Genomic DNA, 14,817 nt, shown 5'->3' with positions numbered 1-14,817 from the left:
TTCAGAGGGACGCAGGGTCCAGGGCGGCCTGGGGGCTTGACTTAGGGGGCCTGATGCCAGCAGCAGCAAGTGACCCAGCCCCAGCCCAGCCCGCTTTGCTTCACACCGCCTTGCCTGCTCCTGGCTTCACTCAGGAGATGGGGTGGAAGCCAAAAAGAGGCAGGGCAGGGTTTGGGGGAAGAGGTGGAATGGGGAGGGGGTTGAGGTGGCCGGGTTGCTTGCTGCTGCTGGCCCCAGGCTGCCCTGGACCCCGCATCCCCCTGAAGTGCAGGGCCCAGGGCATTTACCCCAGTCCATCCTATGGATGGGGCAGCTCTGCCTGGACCCCATGTCCCCCTGAAGCATGGGGGCCCCCAAAATGTGGGGCTCGGGGCTGTTGCCCCATTCCATCCTATGGAAAGGATGGCTTTGCTTGGACCCATTCTGGGCACCATCAAAAATTATACAAACCTGGTGCCCATGCCAGCACTTGCAAACTTGAAAGCAGGGACTGGAAAAAAATGAGGAATTCTGAAGGCCCTCCCAAAACTGTTTTGAGAGGAACTGTGGGTATTGCTTTCAGAAACCATTTTGGGGAGGGGTAAGGAGCCAGGGATTCAGATTGAGAAGCCACAAGAGAACTAGTGGAGACAGTGTACTACAGAATGTTTGTTCTGTGCACTGAGCAGACAAATCTCAGACTCTTCTTTCTAGCTGACCCTCAGTTGCCATCTGCACAGCTCCAGAGATCTGTGCAAAGCAAAGTATTTTAATTTGTAAATTCACACCTACTCTACTCTGAGATGACCTTAATTCCAGTTATTGAAACAGATTGCAGCACAGTAAAGTAAAATAAATAGAGGCACTTATTTATACTTCTGGAAAAAAATTGTCCCATGTTTTCAGATTAACAAAAACCATTGCAGAAATCTGTGCAGATTTTGGAAGGACACTGACTGAGCATGTATTTGGGATTAGAAAGGAACTTTCAGGTTAATTGTTTTGGAATAAGTATTCATATTAATAGTTAAAAATTTCCTTTTCTGAAATAATCTGAAATGTTTTAATAAAATCTGTAAGTATTTACAATTCTGGGACTATTTTAAGATAGTTTTTGTGGCCCAACTCCCAGCTCCTATTGGCTGGGAACCGTGGCCAATGGAGCTCCTGGGGCAGTGCCTGCAGGTGGAGGCAGCACATGGAGCTAGGAGCTGAGGGAGGGAAGTTCCTGTCGCCTTTCCAGGGAGCCTCCCCAGGTAAGTACCGCCCCGCACCCTAGCCCTGGGCCCTTGAACTCTTGCTGCTAGGAGGCAGCGGGGGCCCCAAGACTGCCCCAGCAGCAGCCAGCTTGACTGGCCCAGGGGCTGCCCGAGCTGCTCAGGCGGATCCTGAGCCAGCTGCACTGGGCTGCTGCAGAAGACACCGAGGTCACAGAAAGTCATGGAATCCATGACCTCCATGACAAACATGGAGCCTTAATAGTAAGACAGAAGATATATTGCCTCTATATAAATCCATGGTATGCCCACTTCTTGAATACTATGTGCAGATGTGGTCACCCCATCTCAAAAAAGATATACTGGAATTAGAAAACATTCAGAAAAGGGCAACAAAAATGATTAGGGGTATGGAACTGCTTCCGTATGAGGAGAGATTAATAAGACTGGGACTTTTCAGCTTGGAAAAGAGATGACATGGGGGGATATGATTGAGGTCTATAAAACCCATGACTGGTGTGGAGAAAGTAAATAAGGAAGTGTTTATTTACTCCTCATAACACAAGAGCTAGGGGTCACCAAATGAAATTAATAAGCAACAGGTTTAAAACAAAAGGAAATATTTCTTCACACAACACACAGTCAGCTCTTTGCCAGAGGATGTTGTGAAGGCCAAGACTATAACATGGTTCAAAAAAAGAACTAGATACAGTCATGGAGGATAGGTCCATCAGTGGCTATTAGCCAAGATGGGCAGGGATGGAATCCCTAGCTTCTGTTTGCCAGAAGCTGGGAAAGAGCAACAGGGAATGGACCACTCAAGGATTACCTGTTCTGTTCATTCCCTCTAGGGCACCTGGCATTGGCCACTGTCAGAAGACAGGATACTAGGCTAGATGGACCATTGGTCAGACCCAGGATGGCCATTCTTATGTTGTGGTTCAGACTTCAGTCAACCACCACCCAAGGCCTCCCTAGAACAAAGCACTCCTAGTTCACACTTTTCAAACAAACACACATGCGCAGTCAAGCAGTCCCTGCAACTACCACCAGTCAAACACTAGTCAAACTGATGGTCACAGCAGAGATACTCAGATATCCACCCCATCAACTCAAAACACAGCCCCCAGTGCAGCCTTGTTAGGGTGCAGACTCACCCCTGTGGCGCCTCCTGCTGGTCTGTTCTAGGAATTAGCTCTCCAGCCTCTGGAGCGCCCTCTGCAGGCCGGTGATCTGCTGCCTCTTGGCCCTCATGTCCCTCCCAGGACCCGGTGCCCCTTTATCTGGGGTGCTGCCCCCTGGCAGTTACCCCTTTCTCTTGGGATCTCCCCTCCCTGGGAAACCCCCACCCTCTATCCCCACCTTGCCTCAGTATAAGGCTACTGCCAGTTATCATCTAGCCCCCATGCCTTGGTGCAGACTACAGTATCAGCCTACTCATCACTGGCAAGGTTGGGTTTGAACCTGCTGCCTTTGCCTACCCCTGGGCTGCCCTCTGCAACCCCCAGTACCTGTTGGCCTTATGCTAGGCCACAGCCTGGGGCTTTCCAGGCCGGAGCTCCCCAGCTTCTCTGCCTTTCCCCAGCCCTGTTCCATTCAGGTACCCTGTCTCTAGCTCCCTGCAGCCAGGCCTTCTCCCTCTACAGGCAGAGGGAGACTGAGTGGGCTCCTAGCTTACTGCCTCTTATAGGGGCCAGCTGGGTCTGATTGGGGCTTGGCCACAGCTGAACCTACCTTCCCTAATCAGCCCAGGCTTCTTGCCCGAGCCACAGCCCTCTCCTGAGCTGTTTTCCACCCCGAAGGGCAGGAGCGGGTAACCACCCCGCTACAAGCACCTACCTCAAGAGCACTCACCATAGTTCTTCTCGGATAGCTTCAAGGCAAACTCCCTCTGTTTGCTTCCCCTCTGTTCATTCCTCTTTCTTGAGTGGTAACTGCTAATTTAGACCGCATCATTTTGTATGTAGTGTTAGGATTATGTTTTCCAGTGTGGATTACTTTGCATTTATCAACATTGAATTTCATCTGTCATTTTGTTGCCCAGTTACCCAGTTTTGTGAGATCCCTTAGTAACTCTTTGTAATCTGCTTTGGATCTAACTATCTTGAGTAATTTAGTATCGTTGGCAAACTTTGCCATCTCACACTTCACTGCCTTTTCCAGATGATTTATGAATATGTTGAACACCACAGATTCCAGTACAGACCCTTGGGGGACCCGCTATTTACCTCTCTCCATTCTGAAAACTGACCCTTTATTCCTACTCTTTGTTTCCTGTCTTTTAACCAGTCATTGATCCATGAGAGAACCTTCCCTCTTATCCCATGACTGTCTACTTTGCTTAACAGCTTTGGTGATCTTGTCAAAGTATTTCTGAAAGTCCATGTACACTATATCCACTGGGCCACCCTTGTCCACATGATTGTTGGCCCCTTCAAAGAATTCTAATAGATTGGTGAGACATTATTTCCCTTTGCAAATGGTGTGTTGACTCTTCCCAAACATATCGTGTTCATCTGTATGTCTGATAATTCTGTTCTTTAGTATAGTTTCATCCAGTGTGTCTGGTCCTGAAGTTACGCTGACTGACCTGTAATTGCTAGGATTGCCTCTGGAGCTTTTTTTAAAAATTGGCATTACATTAGCTACCCTCCAGTCATCTGTTAGAGATTGTTTTAAGTGATAGGTTATATACCAGTTAGTTGTTCTGCAATTTCATGTTTGAGTTCCTTCAGAACTCTTGGATGAATACTGTGACGAGAACCCCGGGGCGCAGCCTGGGACCATGGGACCCCTGTGCTCCCTTAACTCTCCAACCTGGCCTGTCTCTCACAGTGCTTTGCTAGTGACAAGCAGGAAGCTGTTATCACTCAGCACAACTGCATGTGGAGTCCCACCATGAGCTAGATTGCATGAATGCTCCCAGAGCCCCTCATGAATCATGCAGAGAAAGGCACCAGCCAAATCCCCCCAGCTCCCAGCCTTGTACCTCAGGAATATACCGTCTTGCACTGCTCTAGATGAGCTGTGAAAATTTATTAATTGGTTCAGCACTTCATCAATGGAAAGTGGATTCTCTAAGCAGGTTTACAAACATTTTGGGCAAACTCACTGGTAAAGATAAACGGTTAAACAAGTTTATTGATTACAAAAGATAGATTTTAAGTGATTATAAGTGATAGGCAAAAAGTCAGAGTTAGTTACCAAAATAAAATAAAATGTAAGCACACAGTCTAAACTCTCAACCCTATTAGACTGGGTAACATCTAGATTAAGAATTTTTTCTCTTCCCACTGGATATTGCGGTCCTTAATATATAGGTTTTTTTCCTTGAACCTGGGCTTTTTTTTTTTTTGGTGCTTCTAGTGGTTTTTTTTATTTGAAGTCTACATTTATTGTGAACCTCTGTTACGGTGTTTTTAAATAGTCCCCTTGCAGTTTGCAGCCATTTGACCTTTCAGCTGTTCCTTTTAATTTCCATTTAACTACCTTCTTCATTTTGTTTAGTTCTCCTTTTTGAAGTTTAAATGCTACTGTGTTTGGTTTCTTTGGCATTTTTCCCCCTTCAATGATGTTAAATTTAATTACATTATGGTTGCTATTCCTAAGCGGTTCAGCTGTATTCATCTCTTGGACTAGATCCTGTTCTCCACTTAGGACTAAATCAAGAATTGCCTCTCCTTTGTGGGTTCCAGGACAAGATGTTCCAAGAAGCAGTCATTTATGGTGTCTAGAAATTTTATCTCTACATCCTGAGGTGACATTACCCAGTTAATATGACGATAGTTGAAATTCCCTTTTATTATTGCATTTTCTGTTAGTCTTTCTAATCTCCTTGAGCATTTCACAGTCACTGTCGCCATCTTGGCCAGGTGGTTGGTAGTATGTTCCTACTGCTGTTCTCTTATTGTTCAAGCACAGAATTTCTATCCATAGAGATTCTATGGTACAGTTTGATTTAAGATTTTTATTGTATTTGACTCTATGCTTTCTTTCACATACACCAGCATGACCTACTCTGTCATTCCTATATGTTTTGAACCCTGGTATTACTGTATCCCATTGATTATCCTCATTTCACTAAGTTCCTGTGATGCCTATTACTTCATTATCCTCATTTACTACTAGGCACTCCAATTTGCCCATCTTAGCATTTGTATATAAGCACTTGTACATTTTGTCAATCTTCAGTTGCTTGCTTTCAAGTGTTATATTTAAATGGGACTCTCTTGTTTGATTTTTTTCCTCACTATCTACTATTTGTACTTTACCAACTTCTTTCCTTTACATAGAGTTCCTTTTTAATAAATTTATCCATAAGGGAAATCTCTGCCTGTACCATATGTTCCTCTGTGCCTGTTGGCTTTCCCCTAGCCCAGGGGTCGGCAACCGGTGGCTCGCGGCTCGCCAGGGTAAGCACCCTGGCGGGCCGGCCCGGTTTGTTTATCTGCCGCGTCGGCAAGTTCGGCCGATCGCGGCTCCCACTGGCCGCGGTTCGTGGTCCCAGGCCAATGCGAGAGGCAGGAAGCCGCGGCCAGAACATCCCTCGGCTCGCGCCGCTTCCTGCCTCCCGCATTGGCCTGGGACCGCGAACCGCGGCCAGTGGGAGCCGCGATCGGCCGAACTTGCCGACGCGGCAGATAAACAAACCGGGCTGGCCCGCCAGGGTGCTTACCCTGGCGAGCTGCGAGCCACCGGTTGCCGACCCCTGCCCTAGCCCTTAGTTTAAAAAATCCGCTGTAATTTAATATTTAACCTTTTAAATTTTACATGCCAGCAGTCTGGTTCCATTTTGGTTTAGGTGGAGCCCATCCTTCCTGCATAGGCTCCTCCTTTCCCAAAAGGTTCCCAGTTTCTAATAAACCTAAAACCCTCCTCCCTACACAATTGTCTCATACACACATTGAGACCTTAGAGTTCTGCCTGTCTTTCTGGCCCTATGCATGGAACTGGAAGCATTCACAGAATGTTACCAGGGAGGTCGTGGACTTTAATTTCTTACCTGCCAACCAAAACTTGACCTCCAGGACATCTTTTCTTCTTTTCCCTATATCACTGGTACCTACATGTTACCACAACCACCAGGTCCTCCGCAGCATTGCACATAAATCTGTCTAGATGTCTTGTGACATCTGCAAACTTCACTCCCAACAGGCAATTTACCATGCGGTTCTCCCAGTTATCAAAATGCCAACTGTTCATATATCTAATATTCAAATCCCCCATTAGTATTACCTTGTTCTTCCTAACTGGAGTTCCTCTACAGAAGGAATATCTTCAGTGTGAGAGGATACCATGACATCATCTGGAAGGAGGGTCCCAACAATGGGATTGTTTCCCTCCTCTCCAGCCTGATGTGTTCCTTCCCCAAGTCTTTCATCCTCCTTAACAGCACAGAGGCTGTCTGGGGATGGGACCGCTTCATTGTGTCTCTGAAATTCTCCTCTGATTACCTCTGTCTCCCTTAGCTTTCTAGTTCAGCTACTCTGGCCTCAAGATGCCGTACTGTGTTTCTGGGGGACATGAGCAACTTGCACCACATGCACACCTACAGCTCCTGCACATGAGGCAGATAATCATATGTGCTACATGTAGTGCAATAAACTGGACAGTCCCCACTCTGCTGCTAGACTTCTGCCTGCAATATTTTTACTCTTGCAGGGATTGTGGTGGTGTTTTGTTTTTGTTTGGAGTTTGGTATAATTGGCCTAAGTTTGTTTGTTAGGGATGTTTGTTAGGTGTACTGGGGTTATTGTTGTTTTTCACCTACAAGTTCATCCTTGCAATGAAAAACACCTATCATCTTTTCTTAGCCTCTATAGTTGCAGCTAACCTTTTTGGTGTTCTTAAATCACAGCAACATCATATTAACGCTTTTAACATAGTTTGTATATATCTGAGGGGTAATGAGAATATTTTGTCAACATTGTTTTGTGGTATGTAGTTGGACTAATGGTTTCTTATTTTAAATATTCATTTTTTCCTAAGTTCAGATAGAAAATATTTTTAGCTGTACTTCTTACCTTTGTTTTTCCAAAGAGAGTGAAACATTCTATTTAGATACACTTGACTATTGTAGTAAACTTGGTTACTGTTCCATATTAGCCTTCCAGAGAATTTTTTAGGGGCAGTATCATGTTAAGAAGAATGCAGCATCCCCTAAGAAGGGGAGGCTTTATAGTAGCAGCCTCTAAGAAGACCCTTACTATGGGTTATTTGTCCCACACAAATTTGGAGGTCACTGGAGCCCCAAGGTTTCTTGCAGTTCTTTTGCTGCTGTATGTAGGGCAGGGGTGAGTCCCTGCCAGTGTCAGAAAGTTCACTGACCAAGTTTGGAGCGTATACTGCAATGCTCCGTCTGTCCAAGGATGAGAAGGTACCTCTGGGGCCGATTTATTATCTACCCCCGTCCTCAGTTGCATCCTTTCCCTCATTTTCCATATTCAGTAGTCAGTATCAATCAACTCATAGAACTTGGAACTGCAAATAAGGCTTTGCTGCCTGGCGTTACTGACACTTCCTGATGAATTATGAATTCCTCTTAAAGGAGAGGAACTGTGGAGAACTGCAGCTCCCCTGATTATCGTGAAAGTGTGGGGTACTTCTGGGGCATATGTGCCCGAAGTTCTGGTTCAGAGTGCTCCTGGCCCCTTGGTGCTCTAGGCAGTAGTTGCTTCAAAGAAGTGCATTATTGCCCTTACAATAGTTAATTATCTTTGTAATCAGATAGGAAAGAATTTTGAGAGAAGGTGATTTTTCAGTGCAGTTGGTCCTAAAAGAGTAAAGAGTGTTTTGTGAAGTCTGCACTATTGTGAACTCATGAAAAGCCTACTAAAAAGTTACTAAGGAATGGAGAATAGAAAAAAAATAATTCTGTTGGCAGATGTCTTTGTGCTTTTTCAACAGAGCTAAACAGCAGTGATTTAAAAGACTGTATCAGTGATAATAGCCTCAGTAGCAATGCTAGTCTTCCCAGTGTACAGAGCTGTCGACGACTCCGAGAAAGAAGAGTTGCAAGCTGGGCCGTTTCATTTGAACGTCTTCTTCAGGATCCTGTTGGCGTTAGATTTTTCTCTGTAAGTAGTGAGGGGCAAGAAGGGGGCTTCCAAAACATCTAATATCTCTGCAAAGATTTTTTCCTGTAATTGTTTTCTGTTTTTCTTGGCACTGTCCTTAGATTTTAGAGTTAAGAGATCATTGTAACACAAAAGAATTGACACTTCAAGCGTATTTATTAGCAAAAACTAAACTGTCTTTTCAGCTGGACCAAGTTTAAAGAAAATCTGCAGGTTCCTACATACTGCAGTACAATAGATGTCCAATACTCTTTTAGCTGATGGCAATGAAAATTTTACCCTTATCCTTTGTGTCTGAATATTTAGTAAGGCTTCCATATCTCCTATGTCAGTGGCATTCAACTGGATTTGCAATTGTAGGCAAGATAATATTTTTACAGTCGTAAATGTCTATCTAAATAATTTTTAAAGAATTGATAGACTATACAGCTTATTTGCATGATCAAAACTTTGTTTTATCCACATGGAAGTTTTTCAATTGATGTGCAAGTCTGTCTAGTTATACTGGATAAGTGCATTTCCTAAGTGTGAATTAAACCTCACAGCACCCTTGTGAGGGAATATGTAACGTTATCCCCATTTTAAAAATAAGAAAATTGTGAGGCACTTATTTGACTTGGTCACAGTCACACACTGTCTGATGCAGAACACAGATCTGAATCAAGAAAATGAGTTAATGTCAAAACTATTTTCACAAGCAAACTAGATAGAAATTTAAGGAGGGGGGTTTTAAATTTTGCAGAAAGCCAGGGAAAGACCCTTCCCACCCAAAACAGTCCTTTCTGTTCCTTAGGCTTTTAATTATCCTAGCAACAAGTAGGATCTCTGGAAAAGATTTGTGGAAATGATGGACAATTTTATCAGTGTTAATGAAATTTCTTTAATACATTTTTGCAACATTTGTATAAAAATATGAGTGATCTTCTCTAATTTGCTTAACCTAAATGAAGTAATTGTACTACGAAAGTGTTTGCAAAATGACATCAGAAGATAGCCAGACAAAAAAAGCAGAATCTACAGGGTCTCTGTATAGCTGCATCAGGAAATAAAGGAGAGATCTGGATCTATGTATGGACTTAATGATTAATTCTCATGAGTAAGAGAGAAGTCATTGCAGAGATCTGCTGAGCCTTTAATGGCAAAATGTACATCTTCTGTCTCCCTAGCATCCCATTACAAAGTAATATGTCCTGTTGTTTTAAAATAAGAAAGTACACTGTTCTAATCCTCCAGGGCCTGAGTTTGAAGAGCATAGTTTTTCACACACCTTACTTGCAGAGTCCTTGATGCATGCAGACAAGCTGCAGTTCTTCTCCAAGGAGTGTCCCTCTGGGTGCTCCACTTCCTGTTGATGCGTCTCTGCATCTTTGATTGGAGAATTTCAGCAGCAGTGTTCGTCTGGGTCGTGCATGTGCTGTCCCTGTCTTGCGCCGTTGTCAGTGCCTATCTTGCGCCGCGACCTGATCTTCCCTCAGTTCCTTCTCAACCATCCTTGGCCTGAGACAGAGCTCCCAGCAGTGTGATAGCTGATATCTTTATTTACTGTGTAGAATAGTTAGAGTAGTTGTTTGTTTACTAGTTAGATTTACCTACCCTTTTTCTTCTTCCATTATTTTTCTCAATTTTTTAAAAAATTATTTCCTACCCTTACCATAGTTTGGTTCACCAGGTTTCAAGTGCTTCCTTTCCTGCCAGGAAGGTACCACGGTATTGGATGGTTACTCTTAAAGTGTTCAATGCTTAGGTGAGACACACATCCCACAAAAGTGTTCTCACTGCAGCAACTTAATGGCTCGCGCCAAGAAGGACAGAAATCTGCATCTGAAACTTATCCTTATGGAAAAGTCTCTGCGCCTGGCATCTCATTCCGGCCAGCAGACACCGTCCTAAAAAGTAACAAGGAAAAGAACAGCATCTTCTCCCTCAAAAGAGCCACCAAAAAAGAAGTGGTTCTCCGGCTTATTCAATATCCTTGGTACCGACCACACTGCAGCTGAGTATGTATGAGGCACCAGGATCCTCCAGCACCTCTCACACCATACCTTCTGCCAAACCCAAGTGGGTAGTCTCTGAGTCAAGAGGCAAACAAAAGCTCATCTCCTCTGTTGTGGTACTGATGTAACCGCCGAAAGACGCGGACCAAGACTCTCCTCGTGGTGTATGGTGCCACCACCTGACAACACAGAGCACTTAGGCATTGGCACTGACATCCACAGCCATTGGTATCGACCACTTGGGCGCCGAAACCATTAGCATCACACCATTTCCTGCAACATAAGGACTTATTGGTATCATCGATACCTGAATACCTGCTCTTCAGCACAGATGTATTCCCCGGTATACACAGTACCAGGCCAATCTGATTCACCGGTGGCCCTTCCATTTTCCAGTGAGGAAGAGGATAATGAGGAGGAGGATGTTTTTCTCATTGCACCACTCCTCTCCTGTCCAACCTACTCCCGCACCAGGGCCACCTGTATGGCTGAGACCTCATCCCGGTCCCAACACCCACAGTTGGCATGCCATGCCTCCACCTATTCCCCACACAGTGGCCTTATTGGGACATCAGGGCGGCATACTTGAGGCAATATCCCAAGCCCCTAAGTCCGTACAGGGAAAGGCTTAGGTCTCTCCCACCATCCTCTGTGGCTGCACTATCAGAGCCCATTGTGGAGAGCTTTGAGGAACAAGAGGAAGCCCTGGAACAGGACGCAACACCACCTGCCAATATTTCCTCTTCTTCCCCAGGAAAAGCCATAATGCCTTAGCCATGGATGATTTCAAACACTTTCAAGAACTCTTCAGGAGAGTTGCAGACTGCCTGGAGATCCCACTAGAGGAGGTCCCAGAGTCCCACATTCTGCAAACTTAATTGGCTTCAGAAATAGTGCTTCCAATAAATGATGCACTCATGGAATCAGCCAAAACCATATGACAGACTATATATGACAGGCAACAATGACAGGCAACAATAACATCCACCTGCAAGAGAGCTGATACAAAGTATTATGTCCCCTCAAAAGGGATAGACTTTTTATTTTCCCACACATCACTGAACTCTCTGGTTGTCAACCAGTACGCTAGACAACATCGATATAGATCCATGCCAAGGAGTGGAAATGGCTAGAACTTTTTGGCCGGAAGGCCTTCTCTTCAGCAACCTTGCAATTTCGAATTGTCAGTTACTCAGCATTGATGGCAAAGAACAACCACGTAAACTACTCCAAACTTGCAGAATTTATTGATGATATTCCAGAAGAGAAAAGGGACGAATTCAAATTCATCTTAACTGAGGGTCAGCTTCTGGCCAGAACTGCCCTACAGGCATCCCTAGATGTGGCAGCCCTGGCAGCATGATCACAGCCACTGTCATTGTTATGCACCAATTGTCGTGGCTTCAACTGTCCGGTTTCCCCAGGGAAGTATAGTCTGCACTGATGGCTGAAACTGCCTCAAAGACAGACAAAGGCCTCCACACCCTGAAGGATTCTTGGGCATCTCTCCGCACCTTGGGGATATACATACCTGCAATCAAAAGAGAACAGGGTACATATTCTCCCTACCAGCACACAAGATCACCCCATACGCTCAACAGAGACACTAAGACACAGCGACAGGCAGAGACCTTTGAGGCGTTGACCACCTCTGCCTCAATCATCTATATCTCAGCCATCCTCTGCTAAACAACAATTCTGAGGATTTGGTTGAGGGTCTGAGTAACCTCCCCCATCCACCATGCCATCGTCCATCCCCCGTTTTGGCTACTATTTGACTCCTTTCTATTCAGCGTTGATTTCCATCACCACAGACAAATGGGTCCTTGAAATAATCCATACAGGCTATGCAATACCATTCATCTCCATCCCCCCTATGCACTCTCTCTCCCCATCCTTCTTCATGGACCTTCTCACAAACAACTTCTATTGCAGGAAGTAAACCATATGTTACTTCTGGGTGCAGTATAACCAGTGCCAGATCAACACAGAGGGCTTTTATTCCCATTACTACTTAACCTAGAAAATGAATGGAGGATGGAGGCCTATTCTAGACCTCAGAAATATTAACAGATTCATAAGGATCCAACGGTTCCTTATGGTCACACTAGCAACAACAATACCAGCACTGGAACAGGGGGACTGGTTTTCAGCTCTCGACCTCCAAGATGCCTATTTCCACATAACCATACACACTGCTCACAGGAGGTTTCTTAGATTTATTCTGGGAACAGAACATTACCAATACAAAGTTCTGCCTTTTGGTTTCTTGACGGCACCATGAGTCTTCTCCAAAATTCTCCTGGAGGTGGCAACGCATCTCTGCAAACAAGGTGTAATAATATTCCCCTATCTGGAAGATTGTCTATTAAAAGCTCCCACTCAGGCAGATGCCCTCGACATTACACACAGGACACTCGATCTCTTCCTGAGACTGAGTTTACAGAAAAACACACAAAAATCAACTCTAAATCCCGTACAGAAGTTAGACTTCATTGGGGCCCATCTTGACTCTCTGGAAGCCAGAGTGTCATTACCAATGAACAGGTTCATCACTCTAACCAACCTCATCTCTTTGTCACTGAACAGTCCTCACATATCAACACAAACCTACCTCCAACTATTAGGACATATGGCAGCAACCACAATTATGGTATGACATGTGCATCTTCACATGTGCTATCTTCAGGGCTGGCTAAGAACCGTCTACATACCACACAAACACAGCCTAAACAGACACCTTGCGATGCTGATCAAAGCCAAAGATTCTCTACACTGGTGGACGCAACCCCACAATGTGTGCATGGAAGTCCCTTTCACTCAGACTCCACCTTCAATAATAATCACAACCAATGCCTCCTTATTAGGCTGGGGAGCCCATCTACAACACCACATGATTTGGGGCAGGTGGTCTCTTTGTGAGACCTGCCTCTGGAAATTTCCACTATATGCATCTGATGAAGTGGGTATTCACCCACGAAAGCTTATGCTCCAATATGTCTGTTCATCTATAAGGTGCCACAGGACTCTTTGTTGCTTTTTACAGATCCAGACTAACACGGCTATCCCTCTTATACTATCTCAGCCTGGTACCTCCCAGGTCATCAAAATACTACAGTGGATATGCTGAGCAGAGAATTTTCCCAGGATCACGAATGGGAACTAAATAACATGGTCCTACAAAACATATTCAGACACTGCGGTCACCCATCCATCGACTTCTTTGCAACATCCCAGAACAACAAATGCCCACAATTCTGCTCGAGAGCAGGTTTGGGGCCGCAATCCCTGAGGGATGCCTTCTTCCTCCAATGCGAAGCATACCTGTTATATGCGTTCCCTCTGATCCCTTTGTTATCAAGGGTGATACACAAAATACGTACCAACAAGGCCAAAGTGATATTGATAGTCTCAACATGGCCCAGGCAGACTTGGTACTTGTACCTGTTGCGGATGATGGTATGCTCACCTTGCACTCTTCCACATCTGCCAGACAATCTATCACAGGATGCAGGATGGGTTCACCACCCGAACCTGGAGAGACTTCACCTGAAAGCATGGCTCCTACATGGTTCCATCGTGACAAGCTAGCCTCTTTGGACTGGGTTAAAGACCTATTGCTAAACAATAGAAGGACAACCATGCACAATACTTACTTTCACAAATGGAAGAGGTTCCACATACAGTGCCAGAACAAATATATTAGTGCCGTTTCCATACCCCTACCCTTGATATTGGACTATATCTTGAGACTAAAGACATCAGGGAGCTCTCCCTTAGCTCAATCAAGGTACATTTTGTGGCTATTACTGTTTTTCACCACAAGATCAATGGGACATTGATATTTGCCCATCCGAGCACCAAACATTTCCTTACGGGTATCAAGAATGTTTACCCCAAAGTGTGTGTACCTACTCCACCTTGAGATTTGAATTTAGTGTTACATTGCCTCACCGGACCCCCATTTGAACCCTTAGCAACATGCTCTTTGATACAGCTATCGATTAAAGTGGTGTTCTTAGTGGCTATCACATCTGCCCGCTGAATGGGTGAGTTAGGGGCCCTCCTGGCACACTTGCCTTACACCATCTTTTTCCAGGACAAGGTCACACTAAGACCCCACCCAAAATTTCTATCTAAAGGATCTGCGTCCTTCAATATAAACCGAGTCCATCTTTCCCCATTCTTCCCTAAACCTGATGGGAACATGCAGGACTCAGTATTACATACTCTAGACGTCAGGTGTGCACTAGCGTTCTACCTTGACAAAAGTAAGCCTTTCAGAAAATCTCCGAGGCTTTTCATTTCCACTATGGCTACAAGGCTCTGCTATCTCTACACAGAGACCATCTAAATGGATCTCCGGGTGCATCCACCTCTGTTATCAACAAAAGAACCTGCAACCCCCATCTGGGATCAGAACTCACTCTACCAGATCCCTTTCAACTTTATGATTTTGTTGTTTAGAAAAGCTCCTGGACATATGTAGAGCAGCCACTTGGGCTTCCCTACACAAGTTTACAAAACACTATGCAGTCGACCAGAGTTCAA

General features: G+C 44.9%; 1 protein-coding gene across 4 annotated transcripts in view; it reads left to right on the top strand.

Annotated features, from left to right (window-relative positions):
- The window catches only part of RGS12 (regulator of G protein signaling 12), a 161,758-nt gene that overhangs the window by 90,432 nt on the left and 56,509 nt on the right, over positions 1-14,817 (top strand). For all 4 annotated transcript variants that reach the window (XM_045017507.1, XM_045017508.1, XM_045017510.1 and 1 more), the window contains one exon: positions 8,103-8,272. In XM_045017507.1, coding sequence (XP_044873442.1) covers positions 8,103-8,272 — 170 coding nt within the window. The remainder of the gene's footprint in view (positions 1-8,102; positions 8,273-14,817) is intronic.

This window comes from Mauremys mutica, chromosome 5 (assembly GCF_020497125.1).
Source record: "Mauremys mutica isolate MM-2020 ecotype Southern chromosome 5, ASM2049712v1, whole genome shotgun sequence".
NCBI lineage: Eukaryota > Metazoa > Chordata > Testudines > Geoemydidae > Mauremys > Mauremys mutica.
Note: the sequence above shows the minus strand (reverse complement) of the source record. Positions and strands in the feature narration are given on the sequence as shown.